The following is a 25,371-nucleotide window of genomic DNA, read 5'->3' on the forward strand; positions in this document are numbered from 1 at the left end:
AGTGGAAGCATTTCTCCTGTTGGTGCAAGCAGCGAGCCACGCCCCCCTTGCAGGCGTCTATTCCTCTTATACTCAAATATCTCCTGTCCCTGAAACAGCAGGGCTTGGCGATATGTACAGTCAGGGTTCACCTGGCCGCTATATCGGCGTTCCACCCAGGAGAACACGCTTCCTCGGTCTTCTCTAACCTGATGGTCGTCAGATTCCTCAAGGGCTTAGACCGGCTATACCCACAGCAACGCCAACCCGTTCCGGCGTGGGATCTTAACCTGGTTCTCTCCAAGCTCACAGGGCCCCCGTTCGAGCCATTAGCTACCTGCTCACTCCTTTACCTATCTTGGAAGACAGCCTTCCTTGTAGCCATCACTTCAGCAAGGCGTGTTTCTGAACTCAGGGTGCTCACGTCTGAGCCTCCGTACACAGTCTTCCATAAAGACAAGGTGCAGCTTCGCCCCGACCCTGCCTTCCTTCCCAAGGTGGTATCAGCCTTTCATGTGAACCAGGATATATTTCTCCCGATCTTCCATCCTAAGCCGCATGCCACGCGCCAAGACCAGCGTATGCATTCCTTGGACGTACGCAGGGCCCTCGCTTTCTATATTGAGCATACGAAGCCGTTTAGAAAGACGACGCAACTCTTTGTTGCAGTGGCTGAACGGATGAAAGGCTTACCGGTCTCCTCGCAATGCCTCTCCTCCTGGATCACATCCTGCATTCGTGCTTGCTACGACCTGGCTGGTGTCCCAACGCCGCGCCTCACCGCCCACTCCACGAGGGCTCAAGCCTCCTTGACTGCCTTCCTGGATCGTGTCCCGATCCAGGACATTTGTAGAGCGGCGGTTTGGTCATCGGTCCACACCTTCGCCGCTCACTATGTGCTTGTACAGCAGTCCAGAGACGATGCTGTATTCGGATCTGCGGTTTTGCACACGGCAATGTCTCACTCCGACCCCACCGCCTAGGTAAGGCTTGGTAGTCACCTAATTGGAATCGATATGAGCAAGCACTCGAAGAAGAAAAAACGGTTACTCACCTTTGTAACTGTTGTTCTTCGAGATGTGTTGCTCATATCCATTCCAAACCCACCCCCCTTCCCCACTATCGGAGTAGCCGGCAAGAAGGAACTGAGGGGGCGCTGGGTCGGCTGGGGTATATATCCAGCGCCATGAAGGCACCACTCCAGGGGGCTCCACAGCCGACCCACTGGGTGTTGCTAGGGTAGAAAATTCTCCGACGATCGTGCACGCGGCGCGCGCACACCTAATTGGAATGGATATGAGCAACACATCTCGAAGAACAACAGTTACAAAGGTGAGTAACCGTTTTTTCCTTCTCACGGCCTCTGGCTGAGAGACAGAGCCAGCAGCAGTGTCCGGTCTCCTGCTCCGCTGAAGTTTTTCTCTTGACGTTTTGTAAATAGTAATTTTGATAGTTAATAATTGTTACTGGAGATAATGGTTTAGTTACTTTAGCTGAACTCTCCTGTTTTAGGGACGATTTCAGTCATAGACTCCCTCTCCTCGGAGCAAAGAATGTCGGCCATACGTACGGGGTGGGGGAGTCTAGCCGGGGAAGCAGGGACTCTGGAAAAGATTTGGGGGTCGTGGTGGATAATCAGCTGAACATGAGCTCCCAGTGCGACGCTGTGGCCAAAAGCGCTAATGCGATTCTGGGATGTATAAACAGGAGAATCTCAAGTAGTAGTAGACAGGTTCTGTTACTTTTATATTTTTCACTTGTGTGTCCACTGCTGGAACACTGTGTCCAGTTCCGGTGCCCACAATTCTACAAGGATATTGATAAATTGAAGAGGGTTCAGAGAAGAACCCCAAGACTGGTGAAAGGATTAGACAAGATGCCTTATAGTGATAGACTCAAAGAGCTCGATCTATTTAGCTTAAGAAAGAGAAGGTTAAAGGGTGACATGATTACAATTTGTGAATATCGGGGAACAAATATCCAGACTAGCAGAGAAAGGTCGAACACGATCCAACAGCTGGAAGTTGAAGCTAGACAAATTCAAAGTGGAAATAAGGTGGTAAATTTTTTATAGTGAGGGTAATTAACCAACAATTTACTGAGGTTCGTGGTGGATTCTCCGTCCCTGACAATGTGTAAATGAAGACGGGATGTTCTTCTAACAGGTCAGCTCTGGGCATTATTTTGGGGCAGGTCTCTGGCCCGTGCTAGGCAGGAGGTCAGACTGGATGATCACAATGGTCCGTTCTGCCCTTGGACTCTATAAATCCTGGTGGGGGTGGTAGGGCTCTGAGGTGAGCAATTCCTGTCTTCTCCAGGTACAGGGGGGTTTAATCCCCAGGATTTAAATTATGTTCCTCGTGTGGGTCTGCCATGCGTGGAATAACAGACACTCTAAGTGCCTGTATTGTCTGGGTTCACAGACACACACTAGAGAGCAGTGCAGGGACTTCAGAGCCCTCCCCAAACGGGCTGTGAAATCCAGGGAGACTAGACTGAAGGGATTTCTCCTGGAGAAGTCTAGGAGGCCAGGCTCAGTCCCTGAAGAGATGCTGGATCCCCCTAGGACCGATCACCGTTGGGTAAAAAGTACCCTGGCAGCCATCTCTTCCGCCTCTAAGGCTGTGCCTGCCCCGGTTAGTGACCTCGAGTGTGATGGATGACATCCTGCCAAGGAGCACGGGAGTAGATCTCCTCCTCAGGTGCCTGCTACGTCATCTCTTTCTGTGTCACTTGAGAAGGGCAGCTCGAGGCCAATCCCTGGTCCGTCTGGCGCCCAGACAGCAGGAGTCCTGAGTCCTTGGTTCAGCTGCTGGCTCATCCCTTGGCGCCCAGAGAGGATTTCACTTGGTGGTGGCCTCTCAGCACCACTGCTTGCGGCACAGTCATTGCTGCTGGTGCTGCTGCGGGTGCTTCCGGCACCACTGTTTGCCGCACCGACGCATCACGCCCGGAGCTCTCGCCTTCCTTGCACCAGGTGCCGCTCTCCTCAGTGCCTCTGCTACCCGCACCTGTGGCACGGACGTCCCATTTCCTGCACTCAGCATCCATCGTACGGGTCCTTCCGCGCCGCTGCTGACAGTGCAATAGAGGAGATTTTAAAGGCCCCAGTAAGAAAAGACTCATCTAGCAGTTTCTGGCCTAGTGGGTGGGGGGATATATCGAGTCTACTGCTTCCCCCCACCCACTAGATGTGGTATAGTACTACACCAAAGAGAGATGTATTAGGATATTGATGGACTGTGATTAACACTACACTAGGGACTGTTATATTCAGCCTGAGGTGTAGAAAGGGCCGCTGCTTTGGCTGCAGAGTCTGCCAAAGCATTTCCACGGGTAACTTCATCATGAGGGGTCTGGTGAGCTGTGCATTTAACAACAGCTATAGCTTTGGGCAATAAAAGGGCATCCAGAAGAGCAGATACATACAGACTATTCTTAATAGGAGAACCAGTGGATGTAAGAAAACCTGTATACTTCCAAAGCAAACCATAATCATGTACCACTCCAAAAGCATAACGAGAGTCTGTATAGATAGTAACTGCTTGATCCTGAGCTAGAATGCAAGCTCGAGTTAAAGCCACAAGTTCGGCCACTTGAGAGGAAAACACAGAAGGAAGAAAAGCACTTTCAATAACAGCATAGGCAGAGCACACAGCATAACCAGCAACCAATTTACCCCTAGAATCTCGCAAGCACGAACCATCCACAAAATAAATGAGATCAGGATTTTGCAAAGGCACATCTAACAAATCATCTCTCGGACGGGTGAGGACAGACATCACAGACACACAGTCATGTGGTTCTCCGTCCTCTGGCCCAGGTAACAAGGAGGCAGGATTTAGAAGGGGGCAGCGAGGCAAAGTAATATGAGACGAAGACAACAATACAAGCTCATATTTTGTAAGACGAGAAGTGGATAAATGCTGTGTCTTAGATTTTAACAAGAGTGCAGCCACCGCGTGAGGGACAGCAACAATCAAAGGAGATCCTAAGCCTATAGATTCGGATACTTGTACAGCAAGGGCTGCTGCAGCCACAGCACGAAGGCAAGGGGGAAATCCAGCTGCCACAGCGTCTAGGGCAGTGCTGTAATAAGCAACGGGACGGTGTTTATCTCCGTGCTTTTGCATTAATACGGCCAAAGCAAACCCATTACGCTCGTGACAGAAAAGAGTGAATGGTTTAGCATAGTCAGGAAGTCCCAGGGCCGATAGCAACAAAAGCTCGTTTAGCCTCTGGAGACGGAGGAAGAGGCTCAGGGGTATCTGACTTAGTCAGATCCTGTAAGGGTTTAATCACTGTTGCATAACCTAAAATCCACTGTCTGCAGTACCCAGTCATGCCAAGAAAAGTACGCATTTGAGAAATAGTACCAGGCCTAGGCATATTTAGAATAGCTGAAATACGAGAATCTGATAAATGACGAGTGCCAGGGGAAATATGACCAAGGTAATGAACCCTGGGCTGACACAGCTGGAGTTTTTCCTGGGATGCCTTGTGACCTTTGGCAGCTAAAGCAGTCAAAAGAATTAAAGTATCAGCTTTACAAGGTTCAAAAGAAAGGGATGCCAGCAAAAGATCATCCACATAATGTGTAAGCACTGATTTACCTGGAAAAACCACATCGTCCAGATCCTTCTTTAAGATCTGGGAAAACAGGGATGGGGACTCAGTATACCCTTGGGGTAACCGGGTCCAGGTGTACTGGCGTCCTTTATAGGTGAAGGCAAACAAATACTGACTGTCAAGGTGAATGGGGATAGAAAAGAAAGTTGAACAAAGGTCCACAACAGTAAAGTGAGTGGCTGAAAGGGGAATACAAGAAAGAATCATAGCTGGCTTTGGAACCACAGGGAAAGAGGGCAAAACAACAGCATTAACCACGCGGAGATCTTGAACAAAGCAATAGGTGTTCTTTCCTGGCTTCTTTACAGGAAAGCTAGGAGTATTACAAGAACTAGTAGTGGGAACAATAATATTCTGCTGTAATAAAGACTCCATTACTGGAGCTATTCCTTCCTCTGCTTCAGGACGCAGAGGGTATTGTGGAACCCTTGGCTTTAGAAGGATCAACAAAAATCTTAACCGGCTTGGCTGTCCGAATCTGTCCCACTTCATTTGCATGCCGAGACCAGAGATAAGGGGGAACTTGTGATAACACATGCACAAGATCAGGGCTGAGAGCTGCCGGTAATTTAGCTGGCTCCGCTATGTGGAGTGTAGCCAACACTAGATTAGTATTCTCATCAGGAACTTGTAAGAATACGCCATCTGGTGTGCAATAGATACCAAACTGGGAGGGATTGCAACTGCTTTGGAGGACAGGGTCATAATTCAAAATGATCTGGACAAATTGGAGAAATGGTCTGAGTTAAACAGGATGAAGTTTAACAAAGACAAATGCAAAGTGCTCCACTTAGGAAGAAAAAAATCAGTTTCACACATACAGAATGGGAAGAGACTGTCTAGGAAGGAGTACGGCAGAAAGGGATCTAGGGGTTATAGTGGACCACAAGCTAAATATGAGTCAACAGTGTGATGCTGTTGCAAAAAAAGCAAACATGATTCTGGGATGTATTAACAGGTGTGTTGTGAGCAAGACACGAGAAGTCATTCTTCCGCTCTACTCTGCTCTGGTTAGGCCTCAGCTGGAGTATTGTGTCCAGTTCTGGGCACCGCATTTCAAGAAAGATGTGGAGAAATTGGAAAGGGTCCAGAGAAGAGCAACAAGAATGATTAAAGGTCTTGAGAACATGACCTATGAAGGAAGGCTGAAAGAATTGGGTTTGTTTAGTTTGGAAAAGAGAAGACTGAGAGGGGACATGATAGCAGTTTTCAGGTATTTAAAAGGGTGTCATAAGGAGGAGGGAGAAAACTTGTTCACCTTAGCCTCTAAGGATAGAACAAGAAGCAATGGGTTTAAACTGCAGCAAGGGAGGTCTAGGTTGGATATTAGGAAAAAGTTCCTAACTGTCAGGGTGGTTAAACACTGGAATAGATTGCCTAGGGAGGTTGTGGAATCTCCATCTCTGGAGATATTTAAGAGTAGGTTAGATAAATGTCTATCAGGGATGGTCTAGACAGTATTTGGTCCTGCCATGCGGGCAGGGGACTGGACTCGATGACCTCTCGAGGTCCCTTCCAGTCCTAGAATCTATGAATCTATGAATCTAATAGCTCCAGTATCCACAAGACAAGCAACAGATTGTCCTGCAATTTCACAATTTACATATGGGCCTTCTTGGTTAGTAGGAATTAAAGGATTCATGATGCAGTTACGTTCCCTCAGGCTGTCCTAGTAAGAGTATTCTGTGGGGAAAAAACAGGCACTTCAGGATTTGGGAAAGGAGGTGGAGGGTTCTGAGATAGTCGGTTTGGGCACTCATTTCTCCAGTGTCCCTCCTGGCCACAAAAGTGGCATGCAGTGTTCCCTGTCGGGGCAGGATATGAGGGACCTTTCCCTCTTCCTCGCCTGCGACCTCGTCCTCGTCCTCCCCTCATTCCCCCACGGCCCTTGTTTTGATAAGTTTGTAACTGCAAGGCCAAAAGTTTTGTTTCAGTATTCTCTTTCTTCTGCTCTATGCAAGCTGCACAATGATTGGCAACTGTCACCAATTCAGAAAGGGGTTTAGTTTGCCAGCCAATACAGATAGTCCTTAACTGCTGCTGAACCTTTGGTAAGAGTCCCTGAACGAAAGCAGCCCCTACAGCCTCTCTGGCATTTTCAGCTGGCTGAGTGATTCCCGAATGTTGTTCAAAGACCTTAGTCAGTCTATCTAGATAATCAGCAGAGGACTCTCCTTTGTTCTGCTTACAGTTGCTAATCTTTGTCCAATCCGTCTTCTTAGGGCAAACCTCCATAATGGAGTTTAAGAGATGGTCCCTAGCCTCTCTCAACTCACGCTCAATTCCAGGGTCAGCACCGGGCCAATCAGTCTGGTAAGCTGTTGTTGAACTTCGGCTGGCATAACTACCCGCAAGAGTTGATTAATATCTGCCCAAGATGGATTATAACACTGAATCACTGTCCGGAGCTCGTCTCTAAATTTTTCTGGCTCCTCCCTAACGTTAGGAAATTCCTTTACCAGGTTTCTAAGATCTCCTGGTGTCCAAGGGCCATGCACTGTAACCAACTGTCCTGCAGCCCCAGGCAATTCTCTTAACGGAGCCCGGAATGTTTGTGCCTGGAATCTAGTAAAATAACGGGCACCTTCCTCAGAAGGACCAGGGTCGGGCGAGCTACTGGAAGGATCAGAATCATCCCTTTGTAAGAGGAGGAATCTCTCACAGGAGAAGAAAGAACAATTTGAGCAGTTGATACACGCTGCAGTGAAACTGATGCTACCGGGTGAAACTCATTAGCAGGCACATCCTACAGAGGGGGAGGAGGGGGAGGCACAGTCTGCGGCCATGGAATGTTGCTGAAAAAATCCACAAAGTCCTCAGCAGCTTCCTCCTCACTCTCAGCCTTAACTAATTGGGGATAAAGAGGAGCAGAAGGAATTGCTCAAGCAGGAAAACCTCCGGATGCCTTACATTTAAGTTTTAAATCCTGTACTTGGGTTTTTAATTTTTCCTGGGAGTCCTTTAGACTCCGCACCCGAGACTCGTGGAGTCTCTTTGTTGCTTCCTCCCACCAATAGACAAATTGCTCCCACTGCGTATCAGAGGCTTTTGGTGCTGTAAGGGTTCCTCTGAGGTATGTACGTTTATCTAAATCGAAGGTACCTTCTAGTGGGCATTGTTTAGATGGATTTGCACGCGTGTAAAGATTCCAACTGTCTAAATATCAGCAGGTTTTAGGACCATAATGTACATACATGTAATGAGCTGGGGTACCCTTAGGGGGTGAGAGGGAATGCTTAGACTGTCCCCCACCCATTTTCCAATCACACACACAGGGAGAATGACCTGTCCACGCTAGCGGCTCATAAACTAAGGGTCTTGCCCTCCAGGGTACTCACACAGGAGAGGCTAACGAGGATGGCCACGACCCTCCTACACCTCCCTTTAGCAAAGAGCGTCGGCTAGTCTCAGAGAGACAGCGCCGCTCACTCTCGTTGCATCCAGTGAGATGATCAGACTGTCAGTGGCTCACACAGAGAGGAAAGGGGAGGGAAGATGGGTTCACACACTCCTAGACCCAGGTAGCTTCCTCGCCGGACGATGCCAGGCTGAGTCAGCCACCGTGGATCGGGTCTTCTACAGATCCTCTAGGTGGAGTTACCGGGCTTGCTTTAGAATATTTCTGGTCACGAGCTTTCGCTTCGCAGAATACTCTGGGCGTCTTCCGGTAACTCTCATTCACACTGGTGTACACACACACACACACACACCAAGGCCTCTATTTCTAAATACCACGATGCATCTGTACCTTATGTCCGGACTCAATACACTATGAGGCGGTAACAACACCTCTTGAGGCGGTAACAACCCCTCAGCACCGGTGCATACCTAATGCATTTCCCTTATGCATTAACCTTATTGGGGGCGGCAAAACAGTTCCCCAGCACCGCTCTGCATCTGATCTTGCTGCACAGTCAATAAGTTCAGATGGCATAAGCCCAACAGGGACAGACGGCCCCACGGACAGTCCTCCTCCGACACCCCAATAGAGATTTCAAAAGGTCTCCTACCTCTATTGTGGTGCCATGGGGTTCAAAGTGGAACAATCCGTAGCAGCTGCCGGTGTCTCCGTGGGCGTTGCCATCCTGGACGAGCCCCCAAATTGTTGGAGAAAAACAGAGTTCTCACTCTTTTGGTTGGGTGCAGCAAAGTCAGATACTTTATTATCTCAAGCAATTGCGTAGAGGGAGAGAGTGCACTAGGACACAGGGTTTCCCCCTCCTAGGCAGGTCTCTCTACAGGTAAACAATTACAGCAAGCATTTATACCTTTATTACAGACAATAATAAGCAACAGCTGCATTTTGTTTATACATAGGTCATCCTGATAACTTATTTTTCTCAGTTATTTAGACTCTAGTCTACATTCCATCTTATCTACACAAGGTTGCAACAACTTCTCACACAGTTCTTTCCCACTCGCCTCACACAATCCTCGCTTCTACAAATCGCGTGTTATTAGGGTTGGGTTACAGTTAGCCTGACTCTTGCTAACAGACTGTCATGCATTGAAATCCCCTTCAAATCCCTGTCAGTTCTTTCTCTACTTCCACACAGTAGACTCGATATATCCTGTTTGTAGTAAGGCTTTTGACATCCTCAAAAGCAAACTAGGGAAACGTGGTCTACGTCGGGGTTCTCAATCTTTTCCTTTCTGAGCCTCCCCGCCCCAACATGCTGTAAAAACTCCACAGCCCACCTGTGCCACAGCAACCGGTTTTCTGCATATAAAAGCCAGGGCCGGCGTGAAGGGGTAGCAAGCAGGGCAATTGCCCCATGTGGTGGGGCTGCAGCCCTCTGCCCTGGGCCCCAGCATGTCCAACACTGTCCCCGTTTGGTGGACCATCTGAAACCTGCTCGTGGCCCCCCAGGAGGCCCTGGCCCCCTGGTGGAAAATCACTGGTCTAAATGAAATTACTGTAAGGTTGGTGCACAACTGGTTGAAAACCCCATACTCAAGGGGTTGTTGTCAGTAGTTTGCTGTCACTCTGGGAAGACGTGTCCAGTGTGGTCCCACAGGGGTCAGTCCTGGGTCCGGTACTGCTCAGTATTGTCATTAAAGACTTGGACAATGGAATGGAGAGTGTGCTTCTAAAATGTGTGGATGACACCACGCAGAGAGGGGTTACTAGCACTTTGGAGGACAGGATTAGAATTCATAACGACTTTGACAAATTAGAGAATTGGTCTGAAATCAACAAGATGAAATTAATTAAAGCCCAGTGTGAGGTACTACACTTAGGAAGGAGAAATCAAATGAACAACTACAAAATGAGGAACACCTGGCCAGGTGATAGTGCTGCTGGAAAGGATCTGGGAGAAATAGCCCCGGTCCTCTGAGTGTCCCCTTTAGTGTCCGGCCCCTTCTCCTCTGGGCACCCACAGAATTACCAGGCCTGCTGCTCCCAAAGGACCAGTGCACCACAGCTTACTAGTTATATCTTAGATCCCAGCTCCCAAGGGAGGCATGCAGGGTGCAGGCACAACCAATGGACACTGGTGGCTAATGCATTCAGATCTCTGGTACATGGGGCATATGCACACCAGAAGTGAAGCACATATAGACACCACATCTCGAAGAACGCTAGTTACTAACAGGTAAGTACCTTCCCATTGTATGATGTGCTGTGCACACGCCTAAATTTACCCATGGCAGATTATCATATTGTATTCTGGACAGGTGCCCAGCGTAGAAAAGGTGCGTGACACTTTGTTGAAGGACTGTCACGGAGAAGATCTCAAGATGGCAATCTAGCGCCATCAGTTTTGATTTTCTCTCACTTACTGGCCCACCCCCACAGAACAATGTTATTTCTACACAAGGGCCCGCAGGTGGGGTGAGCACGTCTGGGGGAGGGGGAAGGAGTTTTCCAGCTGAGCACATAGCAGAAGGGTCCAGAGAGGCTCTACTTAAGAAGGGGCGCTGCTCTGTGCAGCCGTGCCGACCATCACCACATGCCAGAAGGACTGGCTGGAGACAGACAAGGCGGGAGGGATTCTGCCCAGCCTGAACTGTTGACAAACCCCAGAAGTCACAGGCAGGGTGAGATCGGACTAGAGAAGGGTGCTTATCAGGACATTTGTTCTTTGGCAAAGATCTGTAACTCTTGAGCCGTCTAAGGGTATGTCTACACTACGAGAGTAGTTCGATTTTACTTAAATCAAATATGTGGAATCGATATTACAAAATCGAACGTGTGTGTCCACACTAAGGACAGTAATTCGACTTTGTGAGTCCACACTAACGGGGAAAGCGTCGACATTGGAAGCGGTGCACTGTGGGAAGCTATCCCACAGTTCCCGCAGTCCCCACTGCCCATTGGAAATCTGGGTCGAGCCGCCAATGCCTTCTGGGTAAAAAAATGTGTCGAGGGTGCTTTTGGGTAACTGTCGTCATCCGTCCGTCACTCCCGCCCTCCCTCCCTGAAAGCGCCGGCGGGAAATCATTTCGCGCACTTTTCTGGTCAGTGACAGCGCGGACGTCACAGCACTGCGAGCATGGAGCCCGCTGCGACCATCGCTGCAGTTGTGGCCGTTGTCAACACCTCGCAGCTTATCATCCACCTTTCCCAGAGGCAGATGCAGAGAAATCAGGCGAGGAGGCTACGGCAGCGCGGTGAGGGCCTGAAGTCTGAGACTGGCACAGACCTGTCAGAAAGCACGGGACCCAGCGCCGAGGACATCACGGTGGCAACGGGTCATGTTGATGTTGTGGAACGGCGATTCTGGGCCCGGGAAGCAAGCACGGACTGGTGGGACCGCATAGTGCTGCAGCTCTGGGATGAATCCCAGTGGCTGCGAAACTTTCGCATGCGGAAGGTGACGTTCATGGAACTTTGTGAGTTGCTGTCCCCTGCCCTGAAGCGCAATGACACGCGGATGCGAGCAGCCCTGACTGTCCAGAAGCGAGTGGCCATAGCCCTGTGGAAGCTTGCAACGCCAGACAGCTACCGGTCTGTCGTGAACCACTTTGGCGTGGGCAAATCTACCGTGGGGGTTGTTGTGATGCAAGTAGCCAACGCAATCGTTGAGGTACTGCTGTCAAAGGTAGTGACCCTGGGAAACGCGCAGGTCATCATAGATGGCTTCGCCGCGATGGGATTCCCAAACTGCGGTGGGGCTATAGATGGAACTCACATCCCTATCCTGGGACCGGACCACTAGGCCAGCCAGTACATTAACAGAAAGGGCTACTTTTCAATGGTGCTGCAAGCACTGGTGGACCATAGGGGACGTTTTACAAACATCAACGTCGGATGGCCGGGCAAGGTTCATGACGCTCGTGTTTTCAGGAACTCAGGTCTGTTTAGACGGCTGCAGGAAGGTATTTACTTCCCGGACCACAAAATAACTCTTGGGGATGTGGAGATGCCGATAGTCATCCTCGGGGACCCAGCCTACCCGCTAATGCCCTGGCTCATGAAGCCCTATACTGGCGCCCTGGACACTGAAAAAGAACTCTTCAACTACCGGCTGAGCAAGTGCAGAATGGTGGTGGAGTGTGCTTTTGGCCGTCTCAAGGGGAGATGGAGAAGCTTACTGACTCGCTGTGATCTCAGCGAAACCAATATCCCCATTGTTATAGCAGCTTGCTGTGTGCTCCACAATCTCTGTGAGAGCAAGGGGGAGACCTTTATGGCGGGGTGGGAGGTTGAGGCAAATAGCCTGGCTGCTGAGTACGCCCAGCCAGACAGCCGGGCGATTAGAAGAGCCCAGCGGGACGCGCTGTGCATCCGGGAGGCTTTGAAAGTTAGGTTCCTGAGTGAGCAGGGTAACCTGTGACTTTTAAGTTTGTGTACAGAGAAGCTGTACCTGCCCCCGTTTCTTTACCCACTAAATGTTCAGTATCCTCTCCAGTTACATACCCCGTTCCCCCCCTTCCAACACACGTTTAAAAATAAAAGCACTTCAATTTTGTTAATGAACACCGTTTTCTTTATTACTGTTTTCGCGGGAATGTTTTAAACCTGGGACGCAGACTGTGGTGGGGAGCGGGTGTAGTGTGGTGATGCAAATGACGCTTCTAAACTCCAGGAATGACAGGCTCCGCAGTGGTGGACTGGTTGTTTCAACGGAGCCTGCCACCCCTCCTGATCGGGACTGTGTGTGTGTGGGGGCTATGTGACTTTGTGGCAGGGGGAGGACGGTTACAGATCCCCTGCTGCGTGGCTCTGTGATCCAGGATAAGGACCGCTGCATAAGATCTGTAACTGCCCTCCCCCGCCACAAAGTCACAGAGCAACCCCCCCCCCCACAGAACATGAAAACAACCTCCCAGACTGACCAGGGTAACTAGTCACTGCACTGTGTACGTGCCCTGCTGCTGAACCTGCCCCTGCCTCTGTACCCTGCTAAAGGTGACTGTCCTGTCCAATTACCAACCCCCTTCAGACAGACTCTCCTCTAAAAGAACATGATGGAAACAGTAATTAACAGAAACGTATTTTTGATTAGCAACTACACATGAAACTGGGGGGTGAAACTTGGACAGGGGCTTGTGTGAGGTGGGAAGGAAAGGACTTGTCAAATTTTGGGGAATGAGAGCCTTCTAGTACTAGAGCAGTCTGCAGGGGTGGAGTGAGAGTTTTCACGGACTCTGCCGCCCCTCCTTCTTTGGACTTTGGGTGAGGGGGGTATGGGACTTGGTGGCGGGGAAGGGCGGTTACAGCGGGGCTCTGTCCTCCTGCCTCCGGTCCTGCAGAACATCCACAAGGCGCCGGAGTGTGTCCATTTGCTCCCTCATTAGTCCAAGCAGCGTTTGAGTCGCCTGCTGGTCTTCCTGCTGCCACCTCTCCTCCCGTTCCATGTGTGCTCGGTGCATTTGGGACAAGTTATCCCTCCACTGGGTCTGCTGTGCTGCCTGGGCTCGGGAGCAGCCCATAAGTTCCGAGAACATGTCCTCCCGTGTCCTCTTCTTCCTACGCCTAATCTGCGCTAGCCTCTGGGAGTTTGATGCCAGGCTAGGTTGTGAGACAGTCGCAGCTGTGGCTGTGGGAATGGGAAAAAGGGAGTGAATTCCTCAGAAAGATAAATGTAGTTGTGAACAAAGAACATAGTCTTTCTCTGTGAACAAGACCATGCACAGCACCTATCACATGCACACTCAGGACAAGGTCGAATTTTTGGCCTTCGCATTCAGTGCCTGGGTTCTTGCAGTGCAGATCAGAGAAGCGGGGCAGGACACCGGAATTTGTGTAGCAGGCCGACATGGTAAGCCGTAGACTTGTGGCTGCTTAAAAGTTTGATAGTTGCACTGGCCTCCTTTCACATTGAAAGCAATGCCAGTCCCTGCTGCCAGCAATCCGGCAAGCATGAACTCTGCCCCTGTCCCACCCCCTCGCGGCTGTCCCAGGGAAAGATCCCTGTATGCTGCCCCTCTCCCGCCTCCACCGCGTGGCTGTAAACCGGCGGTTACAGTTCTGTAAAGGAACGGGCAAGCAGTCCCAATACTAACATTCCCCTACCTAATTCAAAGCAGGTCACCATGAGCGACATCACCCTCATGAGGATCTCAGACACGGAAAAAGAAAGAATGCTTCGGGAAAGCCTGCAAAGACCAGGGCCGTATGCCGCCATGCTCTGCAGGGCAATGATCCCGGAGTACTTGATTGTCTCCTGGCGCGGAAACGTTTCATACCACGGAGGACCCAATAAGGCCGCTCTCCCCAGGAACCTGATGCAAAGGCTTTCCCATTATCTCCAGGAGAGCTTCGTGGAGATGTCCCAGGAGGATTTCTGCTCTATCCCTGGACATATAGACCGCATTTTACTGTAGCTGCACTGGCAGGGACTAAACAGTAGAGCGGATTGGGCAGAACAATCATGCGAAACTGGACATTGGTAGATTTTTTTTCAATAGTTGCACTGCCCAGAACTGAAACGTTAAGCGCCTAGGGCAAACTAATCATGAAAAACCCATTGTTGTTATTGTTAATATTCCTGTTCTGTTAAAAATAAATGTTTAGATGTTTAAAACACTTACTGGCTGATCCTTCCCCTGATTCTGTGTCCGGGTTAACGGCTGGGGACGGTTGGTAGGGGATCTCTGTAAGGGTGATGAAGAGATCCTGGCTGTCGGGGAAATCAGCGTTGTAAGCGCTGTCAACTGCCTCGTCCTCCTCATCTCCTTCCTCATCTTCCCCGTCCGCTAACAGGTCCGAGGAACCGGCCGTGGACAATATCCCATCCTCAGAGTCCACGGTCAGTGGTGGGGTAGTGGTGGCGGCCGCACCTAGGATGGAATGCAGTGCCTCGTAGAAACGGGATGTCTGGGGCTGGGATCCGGAGCGTCCGTTTGCCTTTTTGGTCTTCTGGTAGCCTTGTCTCAGCTCCTTGATTTTCACGCGGCACTGCGTTGCATCCCGGCTGTATCCTCTCTCTGCCATGGCTTTAGAGATCTTCTCGTAGATCTTTGCATTCCGTCTTTTGGAGCGCAGCTCGGAAAGCACGGACTCATCGCCCCACACAGCGATCAGATCCAAGACTTCCCGATCAGTCCATGCTGGGGCCCTCTTTCTATTCTGAGATTGCACGGCCATCTCTCCTGGAGAGCTCTGCATCGTTGCCAGTGCCGCTGAGCTCGCCACGATGTCCAAACAGGAAATGAGATTCAAACTGGCCAGACAGGAAAAGGAATTCAAATTTTCCCGGGGCTTTTCCTGTGTGGCTGGTCAGAGCATCCGAGCTCGGACTGCTGTCCAGAGCATCAACAGAGTGGTGCACTGTGGGATAGCTCCCGGAGCTATTAGCATCGATTTCCATCCACACCTAGCCTAATTCGACATGGCCATGTCGAATTTAGCGCTACTCCCCTCGTTGGGGAGGAGTACAGAAGTCGAATTTAAGAGACCTCTATGTCGAACTAAATAGCTTCGTGGTGTGGACGGGTGCAGAGTTACTTCGATGTAACGGCGCTAAATTCGACATAAACTCCTAGTGTAGACCAGGCCTAAGTGACTGTGGTTTAGAAATTCCTTTGTTAACCCTGGGTTCCTTGCTTGCCTACCACATTGTTCCTAAAGCCCAGCATGGCCACAGCCCAGATGGGACTCAGAGGGAATGTGTGTAAGCAAAGAAATGAGGCTGGGAGATCTGAGGCCCTGGTTTCAGTGCCTGGGGGAGGCTGGACTGCAGAGTCCCACATCCCAAGGGAGGGCTCAGTCAAGGGGTCAGACAACCTGTTACCCCTCAGTGCTCACCCCAGAACCCCCAGCTATTCCAGTCCTGCCCCAACTTCTTCCTGGATCTGCTAATGCCCCTCAGTTCTCACCACAACACCTCATCCCAGCCCTGGGCTTTCCCAGTGCATCTCAGGGCTGGATTGCATTGTCCCTTTCTGCTCCCAGACAGCTCTTTAGCCCCTAGTGGGCAACACTCTCCCAGGAGTCTGCTCCTCTGAGTTGTGCATCTCCCCCTTTCTCTCCTGGCTCAGATGCTCCTGAAGACGGCAGGTGGCTCTGTGCTGAAGAATGAGAAGCTGCAGCTCTTTGTTAGCTATGGGGATAAGAATAAGAACCAGACCTTCCTGACTGACAAGTCTGGCAGAGCCTCCTTCGATCTGGACACCTCCGGCTGGACCCGGTGGGTCACTCTGAGGGTAAGCGACGGGCTTCCGAGCCCCAGTGGGGCCCCTGCATTCCAGCCTCTGTTATTGTGTCTGTGATTGTTGATGTTTATTACGGTGGTGCCTAAGGAGCAGCCAGGATCGGGGCCTCATGGTGCTGGGTGCTGCACACACCCAGCGTAGCAAACACCCCCTGCCCGAAGCACCTGCAGGCTGAATAGCCAGGACAGATGGTGGGGGAGGAAGGCTCAGAACCCACCAGCAGAGCCATCAATGGGGTGATGCAAACGGCATCTTAGTGCAGCCACTTGTCTTCTCATTAATATTTGGGGTGGGGTTTAGTTAGGAAGGTCGCCCCCTTCGGGCAGCTCAGCTCAGGGGCTGCCCTATTGCTGCTGTTGGGCTGCCCCATTCGAACCGCTGGGGTTTTCCATGTCACTCTTTGGGACGCAGGGCGAGGGGCCATGGGGGTGAGCTCAGCCAGCAACATCAGAGCCTGGCCTGCCCCGGCTGCATTCCTGTCCTGTGCTGGGTGCTCTGCTCCCCTGCGAGCCCCATCGCTCTCTCTATCCCCCAGGGGCACTACAAGCAGGTGAACAACAGCACTGAGCATGACAGAGTCTATACCAGTTACCCGGATGCCCATCGTCACCTGACGCCCTTCTACTCCAAGAGCCAGAGTTTCCTGAAGATCCGCTCGCTGGGAGGGGTGCTGCCCTGCGACCAGGCCCAGCAGCTCCAGGTGGATTACGTCATTGCTAGGGAGGCCCTGGGGAACGGGTCCAGGAGCCTGGATTTCATCTTCCTGGTGAGCCCATCCTGGGAGACTAAAGTGTGTGTGTGTGTGTGTGTGTGCACACGCACGAGCATGAGGTGCGCTATCAGTGCTGTGACCTCACGACAGAGCATCGAATTACAAGGGCTGGGCTAGATCAGGACGGGGCTTTTCCCCTTCCCCCACTAGGGGCTCTGGTTCCAATCTGGCCCCAGAGAGGGGGCTGGCTAGCCTGGGCGGGCTGGGGAATGGGATACCTGCCTAAATGTTCTTTCTTGCACCCCCACCTCTGCTGGCTCAGTCCATGGAAAGGAGAGGCCACACCCTGCCCTGACTCCAGCCTGTGTGGCCATCCCCACGTCAGGGCATTTGTCAGCCCCCTGTACAGCAACAACTTGTGGCCCAGTATGCCTGGGGCAGCCCTCACTGGAAATGCCAAGGTCAGGGCAGACTGCAAAAAGAAGAGCAGATTCTCCCAAAACTGGTAGTTCACACTGAAGTTGGACTCACCAACCAGTTGCAAACTGCTCCTGATTCCTCACACTGGTTATCAAGAAGCTAAAAAAGAAATCACACAACCCCCTTTACTGCATTCCAGTTCTCTGGCTCCCAATCAGCACCTAGGTCCAGTACACTGAGAAGTCATTTAAAACCTCTGCTCACTATACAAAATGTTCTTCTGACTCCAAAGGGTCAGCCACATCACCAGGCCAATATTAATTTGGATCTTACCCAAAATACCACACTGCCAACCAGTCCTTTAGTGTCTGAAACAAAAGGTTTATTATAAGGAAAAAAGAACAAGAAGAGAGTTGTTAAATGGTAAAACAATCACATACAAACAGAGACTTCAAAGTCCATATATCAGGTTCTGAGCAGTATTGATGAGTTTGTTGGCTTAAAAGTCCCTCTGGAACAAATCCACAGCTTGGATGGGCCATTCAGTCCTTTGTTCCGAGCTTCATTTGTAGAAAATTTACTCCAGAGGTAAGAAGCAGGAATGGAGACAAAATGGAGAAAACGCAGCTGCCCTTTATATTCCTTTTGCCATGCGGCTGGTACTTCCTTTGTCCCAAACACAAGCTGCACAGCACATGGCATGGAAAAGCCTTAGAGTTCTCTGTCCACCAGCCTGCCCCTACATGTCTTGCTGGCTCCTAAGGTGTATCCCCTAGTTCCTTTCAATGGGCTCACTGTCGGGCTATGACCCATGATGGGCCATTGAAAAGGCTCGGCAGTGCTGATGCCAATCTGTTTAGTGGTGTCACCCAGAACCACAGCCTGAGTTTTGAAATACTGATGTACCACACAGACTTAGAACACAATACAAAGGTGATACAAACATATAAACAAGATCCTCATACTTGGCAAATCGCACCATTTTCACAGACACCTTCCATGGCATATCTGGTCAGATTCCCTGCAATTTTATAATGTTGGTATCAACAATACCATAAAGTGTCTCCCAGATTCCACACAGCATCACACAGCTCAGTGACCCCCGTCTCCTCCTCCACAGGTCGTGGCCAAGGGAGCCATCGCCAGGATCCTCCACAAGGGGCTGGACCTCAGGGTGGGGGCTGGTAAGTGGCGGGGGAGGGGTCTGTGCAGATGGGGGGCGCCCAGTGGGCAACTGGGGTTTGAGCCCCTTGAGCTGTGGCTGGGCTGGGGGAGGGGGCTCTGCTGGCTGGGCCTGACTTCCCCTGGGTGTTTCCCACCGTCCCTAGGGCTGAAGGGCTCCTTCTCCGTGAAGCTGCCCGTCGGCGCTGATCTGGCTCCCGCTGCCATGGTGCTGGGTTACACAGTGCTGCCCAATGGAGAGCTGGCTGCCGACCGCACCCGGCTGCGCATGGCAAAGTGCTTCCCAAACAAGGTGAGCCTGGGGCTCGGGCGCAGGAGCCTCTGGGGTGGGGGAATCGCTCTCTGCCCCATAACAGGAGCCCTGAGCAGGGGCATCACTGGGTGCCCCCGGCCCCTCCCTTCCCGGCCTTACAGCAGCACCAGGGTCGTTGCGGTAGTGCCAGCTCTGGTGATTGATCACTAGCCATTTCGCCCCCGCCTGCAGGCGTTCCCGCGGTGACGGGAAGAGCTCCGGCCCCCGCACAATGGAGGAGCAGGTGCCTGCCCTCCCCCCCTCCCAGTCCCTTCTCCCTGGCCCCAGCAAGTACCTGCTCCCCCAAACCCTTCCTGAGTCCCCCAGCCCACCCTGCTTCCCCCGCGGGCTCAGCCTCTCACTCCGGGCCCAGCAGGTACCTGCTGCCTGCCTGTCCCACCCCTCGCCTCCCTGTACCCAGCTCCCCAGAGCTCCTGCTTCTGTCCCTCCCATCCCACTGACCAGGACCCGGCCCCTCCCCGGCCCACTCTGGGCTCCCCGGCAGGTACCTGCTGCCCTGAGCCCTCCCCACTCCCCAGTCTCTGCAGCCACTTGCTCCTCCAACCGCCCCGAACTTCTGCTACCTCAGCCCTACCCCCTGCCCATCCTCCAACCTGCGCCTGCCCCTGTTCACCCTGGGAGATTCCTGGAGCGGGGGGCAGGATATGATGGTCTGATCCCCCTTCCCCTCTGGAGGCTTGCGGGGTGGCCAGCTGGCCATATTTCTTTAGAGGGCTTCTAAGGGGGCTGCTGCCCCTCCAGTCGACTGGGGCATAAATGTCATGGAAAAAGGGGCCCCTCTCCTCCCCTGGGCCGGCAGCCGGCTCCCACTGTTAGCCAGATGAGCAGTAGAAATGCCCCCCCGTGAAGGCTGGGGCTCCACTCTCTGGGCAGCCGGCAGGGGGACGTCCCTGTCATTGAGAAAAGCTTTCACCAGGGACCAGCGTCAGCCCCCTCCCCACTGCGCATAGGGGTCAGTTGGGGGGAAGGCCCCTCCCCTGTGGGAGTAGGGAGGTAAAGATACAGAATTCCTCCTCTACCTCTCCCCTCCATCTTGTGGCGTCTGGCTGAGTCCTTCTGCCCCCTCCCACTTCACCCCACTGCCCTGGGGGTAAGTGTGTCCCTTCTACCCCCCACCCCCAGCCCGGGGAGGCAGTGCACTGTTACCTATAGGCATTTCAATGCCCCCCTCGGCAATGGGGGCTGCCCCCCAGCAACTGGCATCTGCTTGGTATTGGGAGGGGCAGGGGCACGGGGAGCGGAGAAGCCAGAGGACAGACTGGAGCCCAAGGCTACGTCCTTTTCAGGAATCTCAGGACTTTTAGAGGGTCTGACTCATGAGTTTTATCTGGTGGGGCTGGCGATCCTGTCATATCCCTACCGTCCTGCACCTCCTATCCCCTCCCCCCAAGTGTCTATGAATAACTGCAGCTCCCTGAGCCGTCCCACGGGGGCGCTCAATGAGCCTGGGCTGCCTCAACCCCCCCACCCCCAGCACCGACCCCCAAAGCCCCAGCCCTTCAGCCAGCGGGGCCTGGGGCCAGAGTGACACTCAGTGCCTGCCCCCGCCCCTGCCCAGGCCTGTCTCCTCCTGCCCCTGGGGGTCTCTCTCCCCCTCCCCTGTGACGCGCTGTGCCTCGCCAGGTGAAGCTGGCCTTCTCGCAGGACCGGGCCCTGCCGGGCTCAGAGCTCCAGCTGCGGGTGCAGGCTGCCCCCGGGTCCCTGTGCGCCGTCCGCGCCGTGGATCAGAGCGTGCTGCTCATGAAGCCCGAGGCCGAGCTCAGCGTCGACACGGTGAGTCCAGAGCCGCTCGTCCGGCCCCTCCCCCGACGAGTCCTCCCCCCTCGCAGGGAGGGGCGATGCATGGCCGCTGGGGGACACCCCTCGAGGCCACCTCTCCCGGTCTGAGGGCTGCTCCCATGGCACTTGTCACCCCCTAACTCTGGAGGGTCCCCACCTGCCTTGCCTGTTCTCCCATCAGCCTTTGCAGTGCCCCCCTACCAGCACCCCCTCACCCCGGCTCCGGCTGGGAACATGGAGCTTGGAGCTGAGATAATGGCCGGGGTAACTGGAGCTCGCTCTCCAGGGCAGAACTGGTCCCCAGGGGCGGGGACAGGAGAATTCCCTGCCCCCATGTACAGCAGGGACAGCTGGCCAGGTGCATTGTGGGAGTTGTCCCTGCCCGGGTGGATATGGAATCATACTCGGCCCGTCGCTGGCGCCTGCCGTCCAGGAGCTCACGGGCTCTGCAAATGGCAAGTGGAGCCTCCCAAACCCCGTGGGGCAGCAGGAGACGGGACTCGATGGGCCAGGGGCTGAGTCATGTGTCCCTGTGAGCCATGGTCCCAGGGCCAGCCCCTGACGCGGCCCCTCTGTGATCTGGACAGAGTGGGGGAGGGGCACTAAGATCCACTCACTGCCCCACGGAGAGAAGCGGCACCTGCCCTCCCCCACCCAGGTTCTTCCAGGGCGTTGGGAGTCGCACATTCCTCTCCTAGGGCTGGGGGCGGAGGTGCAAGGACAGACACCCACGTGGGGGATGGGGATGGGGGATGGGCAGGGTGAGGGGAAGTGTCCAGGCTAGAGATGAGGCTGGGGTGAGAGCGGAGGTTTGTGGGGTGATGTGTTAGTGGGAGGAGGGGCAGGAGCTGGCTCTGGGGTAGCTCGTGTCTTGGTTTCATGGCTGATGTTGTCTGTGTTTGTCTTTAGGTCTATAACCTGCTCCCCAATTTTCCCCAAGGAGACTATCCCGATGCAGTGCGAGATCTTGAGCCATGTGATCCTCCGCACAGTGAGACTCCAGTTCCTCACTGCCGCGCCTTAGGTGACCAGTGGAGGTGTCGCAGAGGGATTAGCAGCTGGACTCCCCCACTGCCTAATGCTTACAGCCTGTTTAAGGTAGGGTTGGGCCTGGCCAGGCCTCACACTCCTCTAGCCTGAAAAGACTAAACTGACTCTGTCAAGGCTGCTTCCCCACTTTGAACTTTAGGGTACAAATGTGGGGGCCTGCATGAAAACTTCTAAGCTTAACTACCAGCTTAGATCTGGTCCGCTGCCACCATTCCCAAAGACTAATTCCCTTCCCTGGGAAGCCTTGAGAAACCTTTCACCAATTCCCTGGTGAATACAGATCCAAACCCCTTGGATCTTAAAACAAGGAGAAATTAACCCTCCCCCCTCCTTTCTCCCACCAACTCCTGGTGAATACAGATCCAACCCCCTTGGATCTAAAAACAAGGAAAAATTAACCCTCCCCCCTCCTTTCTCCCACCAACTCCTGGTGAATACAGATCCAACCCCCTTGGATCTAAAAACAAGGAAAAATCAATCAGGTTCTTAAAAACAAGGTTTTTAATTAGAGAAAAAGGTAAAAATCATCTCTGTAAAATCAGGATGAAAAATAACTTTACAGGGTAATCAAACTTAAAGAGCTCAGAGGACCCCCCTCTGCCTCAGGTTCAAAGTACAGCAAACAAAGATAAACACTCTAGTAAAAGGTACATTTACAAGTTGAGAAAACAAAGTAAAACTAAGACGCCTTGCCTGGCTTTTTACTTACAAGTTTGAAATATGAGAGACTTGTTTAGAAAGATGGGGAGAACCTGGATTGATGTCTGGTCCCTCTCAGTCCCAAGAGCGAACAACAACCAACACAAAGAGCACAAACAAAAGCCTTCCCCCCCCCCAAGATTTGAAAGTATCTTGTCCCCTTATTGGTCCTTTGGGTCAGGTGTCAGCCAGGTTACCCGAGCTTCTTAACCCTTTACAGGTAAAAGGATTTTGGAGTCTCTGGCCAGGAGGGATTTTATAGTACTGTACACAGGAGAGCTGTTACCCTTCCCTTTATAGTTATGACAGGCTCCGATGTGCCCAGAGCTGCTGGCATCCAGGGGCGAATCCCACCAAATGGTCCGGCCTGTTCCAATAAATCCCCAGGGATGCTCCTAGCAAACTCAGGCCTAGGATACACCTCCCCAGCCACCTTCAGACATGGCCCAGGCCCTGGGACAGAGAATCGTCCAGCAAGTTACCCGTGCCCCACGCTGCAGAGGAAGGTGAAACTCCCCCAGGGCCTGTGCCAATCTGCCGCGGAGGAAAATTCCTTCCCGACCCCAAATATGGCGATCAGCTAAACCCTGAGCATGTGGGCAAGACTCACCAGCCAGACACCCAGCAAAGAATTCTCTGTAGTAGCTCAGATCCCACCCCATCTAACATCCCATCACAGACCATTGGGCATATTTACCGCTAATAATCAAAGATTAATTAATTGCCAAAATTAGGCTATCCCACCATACCATCCCCTCCATAAACTTATCAAGCTTAGTCTTGAAGCCAGATATGTCTTTTGACCACACTACTCCCCTTGGAAGGCTGTTCCAGAACTTCACTCCTCTAATGTTCTTGTAACTTTGTCAGACTGAAACGGTTGGGGCTTAAATTTCCCCAGCCAGGGGTTGGCCTCAGGCTGAACTTTCTGAGGCGTTTTAGCTAACACAGTGTTGTCAGATGCTACCGGTGTGGTGCTCTGCTTTCTCCTATGTTGATATCACTCGGCTGCGTGCGTGTGTGCCCTCGTGTGCTGCCCCAGCTCTGCGCAGATAGTGACCCAGCAGACCCGAAGAGAACCCCCAATGACCACAGAGTCTAGTAAGATGCAAAGTCACGTCGACCAGGTTTATTGCGACCTTGGACACAATTGCAGTTCCCCGTAGATTACTTAGTCTACCGGGCATACTACGAGAAAGTGTCTCTTGGCAATGGACCCAGCTCAGTTAGTGGCAGGACTTTCCACTGCCCCCTCGGCCGGACAAAGACACCACCCCAGGGATACATTCTTATACACAGGTACAAACAAGTTACACATCACTCCTGACGTATTGAGGTGCAACCCCTCTACGTAGCAAGGTACAACCCCACTACGTAGTAAGGTGCCGCCTCTCACCTTGTACATGTTGGTTTGAACAAAACAACTCTATTCATCATATTATTCTTTTGGCCCTGTCATTGGGATAGGTCAGCTTGTTCCTTGTTATCTGTGTGGAATGTGCAAGTATTGGAGCGTTCTGATATCTAGTGTTCCGTACCTTTTAGGTATGTATCTTCTTGCAGCATCAGCCCTTTCCTTGCCAGCTTCTGTGAGCAGGGCCTGCCTCTGGCTCACAGCTTAACTTTGCTTTATGTTAGCAAAGTCTTGACCATTACTTTAGTTCAGGCCTCAGGCCTCATACTGGGCCTCTGATAAGGGTTTATGTTTCAGGGCCTCATCTTACTACACACAGCTCAGCAGTTGCTCAGAAGGGGAGGTGGGAAAAATACTCGGTTTTCCCATGATAAAATGAAGCTGTTTAATTGAGAAGCTCCCTGCCTCAGAGCAGAGACTTGACCCTTGGCCAGGAGGTCGCCCTGGGGTCAGGGAGGTGCCCTTTGCCTTTCCCATGACTTGCAGCCCCATTTGGCTGAATGGGAAGCCCCTGAGAATGGCAGGACCCAAATGCCCAGCAGAGACTTGGAATTTGGTAGCATTATTCTGCGAGGAATCCCTCTGCACCGCGCCTGCTCCGTTCCCTCCTACATGCCCACCGACCTGTGCGTGCCTTCGCCACAGAGCGACTGAGCCTGCTCCTGCCCAGGGCCACAGGGGCAGAGCAGGATTTTCCTGAAATGGCTCCTCCCGGACAGCAGGACCTGCGGTGGCACTGGGTGTGGGAACGGAGCTCCTGGAGACGGTGCCTCTGGTGCTCCCAGTGATCCCCTGCCCGTTCCAGGCAGCCTGGAGGAGGAGGAAGCCACTTGAGTGAAATGTGGAGGTGGGGGGGAAGGGGATGGGTGCAGAGGAGACAAGGAGGGGGTGGGAGATGGGTGCGGAGGAGGTGGGGGTGATGGTATCTTTCCCCGCCAGAGGGAGGGATGGACGACATCCTCCCAAAGCCCTCCGGGGGCTGGGAGTCAGGAGACCGGGGCTCTGGCCCAGCTGGGGCTGCTCTGAGTGCTGGCAGCCTCCCCAGGGCGTGGGAGCCCAGTCAGACGGCCATAGTGGAATGGGCCGGGACCCGCCCTCCCCCTGCCAGCACCCGTACAGTGAGCGTGCTGCCCATGGCACCCAGCACCGCGCGCACCGCAGCATCTAGGGGCTGCCCAGTGGACAAGTCACTCCCCAGAACTGTTCCCCAGGCAGGCGGGGGCGTTGGGTTCTGGGCACCAGGGGACCAGACAGATGCTGCCGCGGGGGGAGCTCGGGGAGCGCGGCCGGTCCCGTGGGCGGGTGCTGCACATTGCAGGGGGGCGGCAGCTCTGCTCGAGTGGAGGTTGAGCGTCGCTGGCTGTTTAAAGAGGAGTGTCTGAGTGCTCTGACATCCACAGCCTGGCCTGAGATGTGCTGTGCCTCATGGCAGGGCAGGAAGGGGCTAGTGGGCCACATGTGGGGTCATTTGAGTGGGGGGGGCCAAGATACAGTCCCCCCCCATAAAATGGGTTTACACGACCACCCTGTTCTCATCATGCTGTTTGCCCTGATTGGGGAGGGGTGACCTGAACGGAGGCCCCAGAGAGT

The 25,371-nt window shown here is 52.8% G+C and overlaps 1 protein-coding gene across 1 annotated transcript in view; it reads left to right on the forward strand.

The window, feature by feature from the left end:
- LOC135894694 (alpha-2-macroglobulin-like protein 1) overlaps positions 1-25,371 on the forward strand; it is an 81,392-nt gene that overhangs the window by 19,370 nt on the left and 36,651 nt on the right. Inside the window, exons 11-16 of the mRNA XM_065422832.1 lie at positions 16,039-16,203; positions 16,748-16,978; positions 18,465-18,528; positions 18,673-18,818; positions 20,463-20,612; positions 21,528-21,716. Coding sequence (XP_065278904.1) covers positions 16,039-16,203; positions 16,748-16,978; positions 18,465-18,528; positions 18,673-18,818; positions 20,463-20,612; positions 21,528-21,716 — 945 coding nt within the window. The remainder of the gene's footprint in view (positions 1-16,038; positions 16,204-16,747; positions 16,979-18,464; positions 18,529-18,672; positions 18,819-20,462; positions 20,613-21,527; positions 21,717-25,371) is intronic.

Source organism: Emys orbicularis, chromosome 25 (assembly GCF_028017835.1).
Source record: "Emys orbicularis isolate rEmyOrb1 chromosome 25, rEmyOrb1.hap1, whole genome shotgun sequence".
Taxonomy (NCBI): domain Eukaryota; kingdom Metazoa; phylum Chordata; order Testudines; family Emydidae; genus Emys; species Emys orbicularis.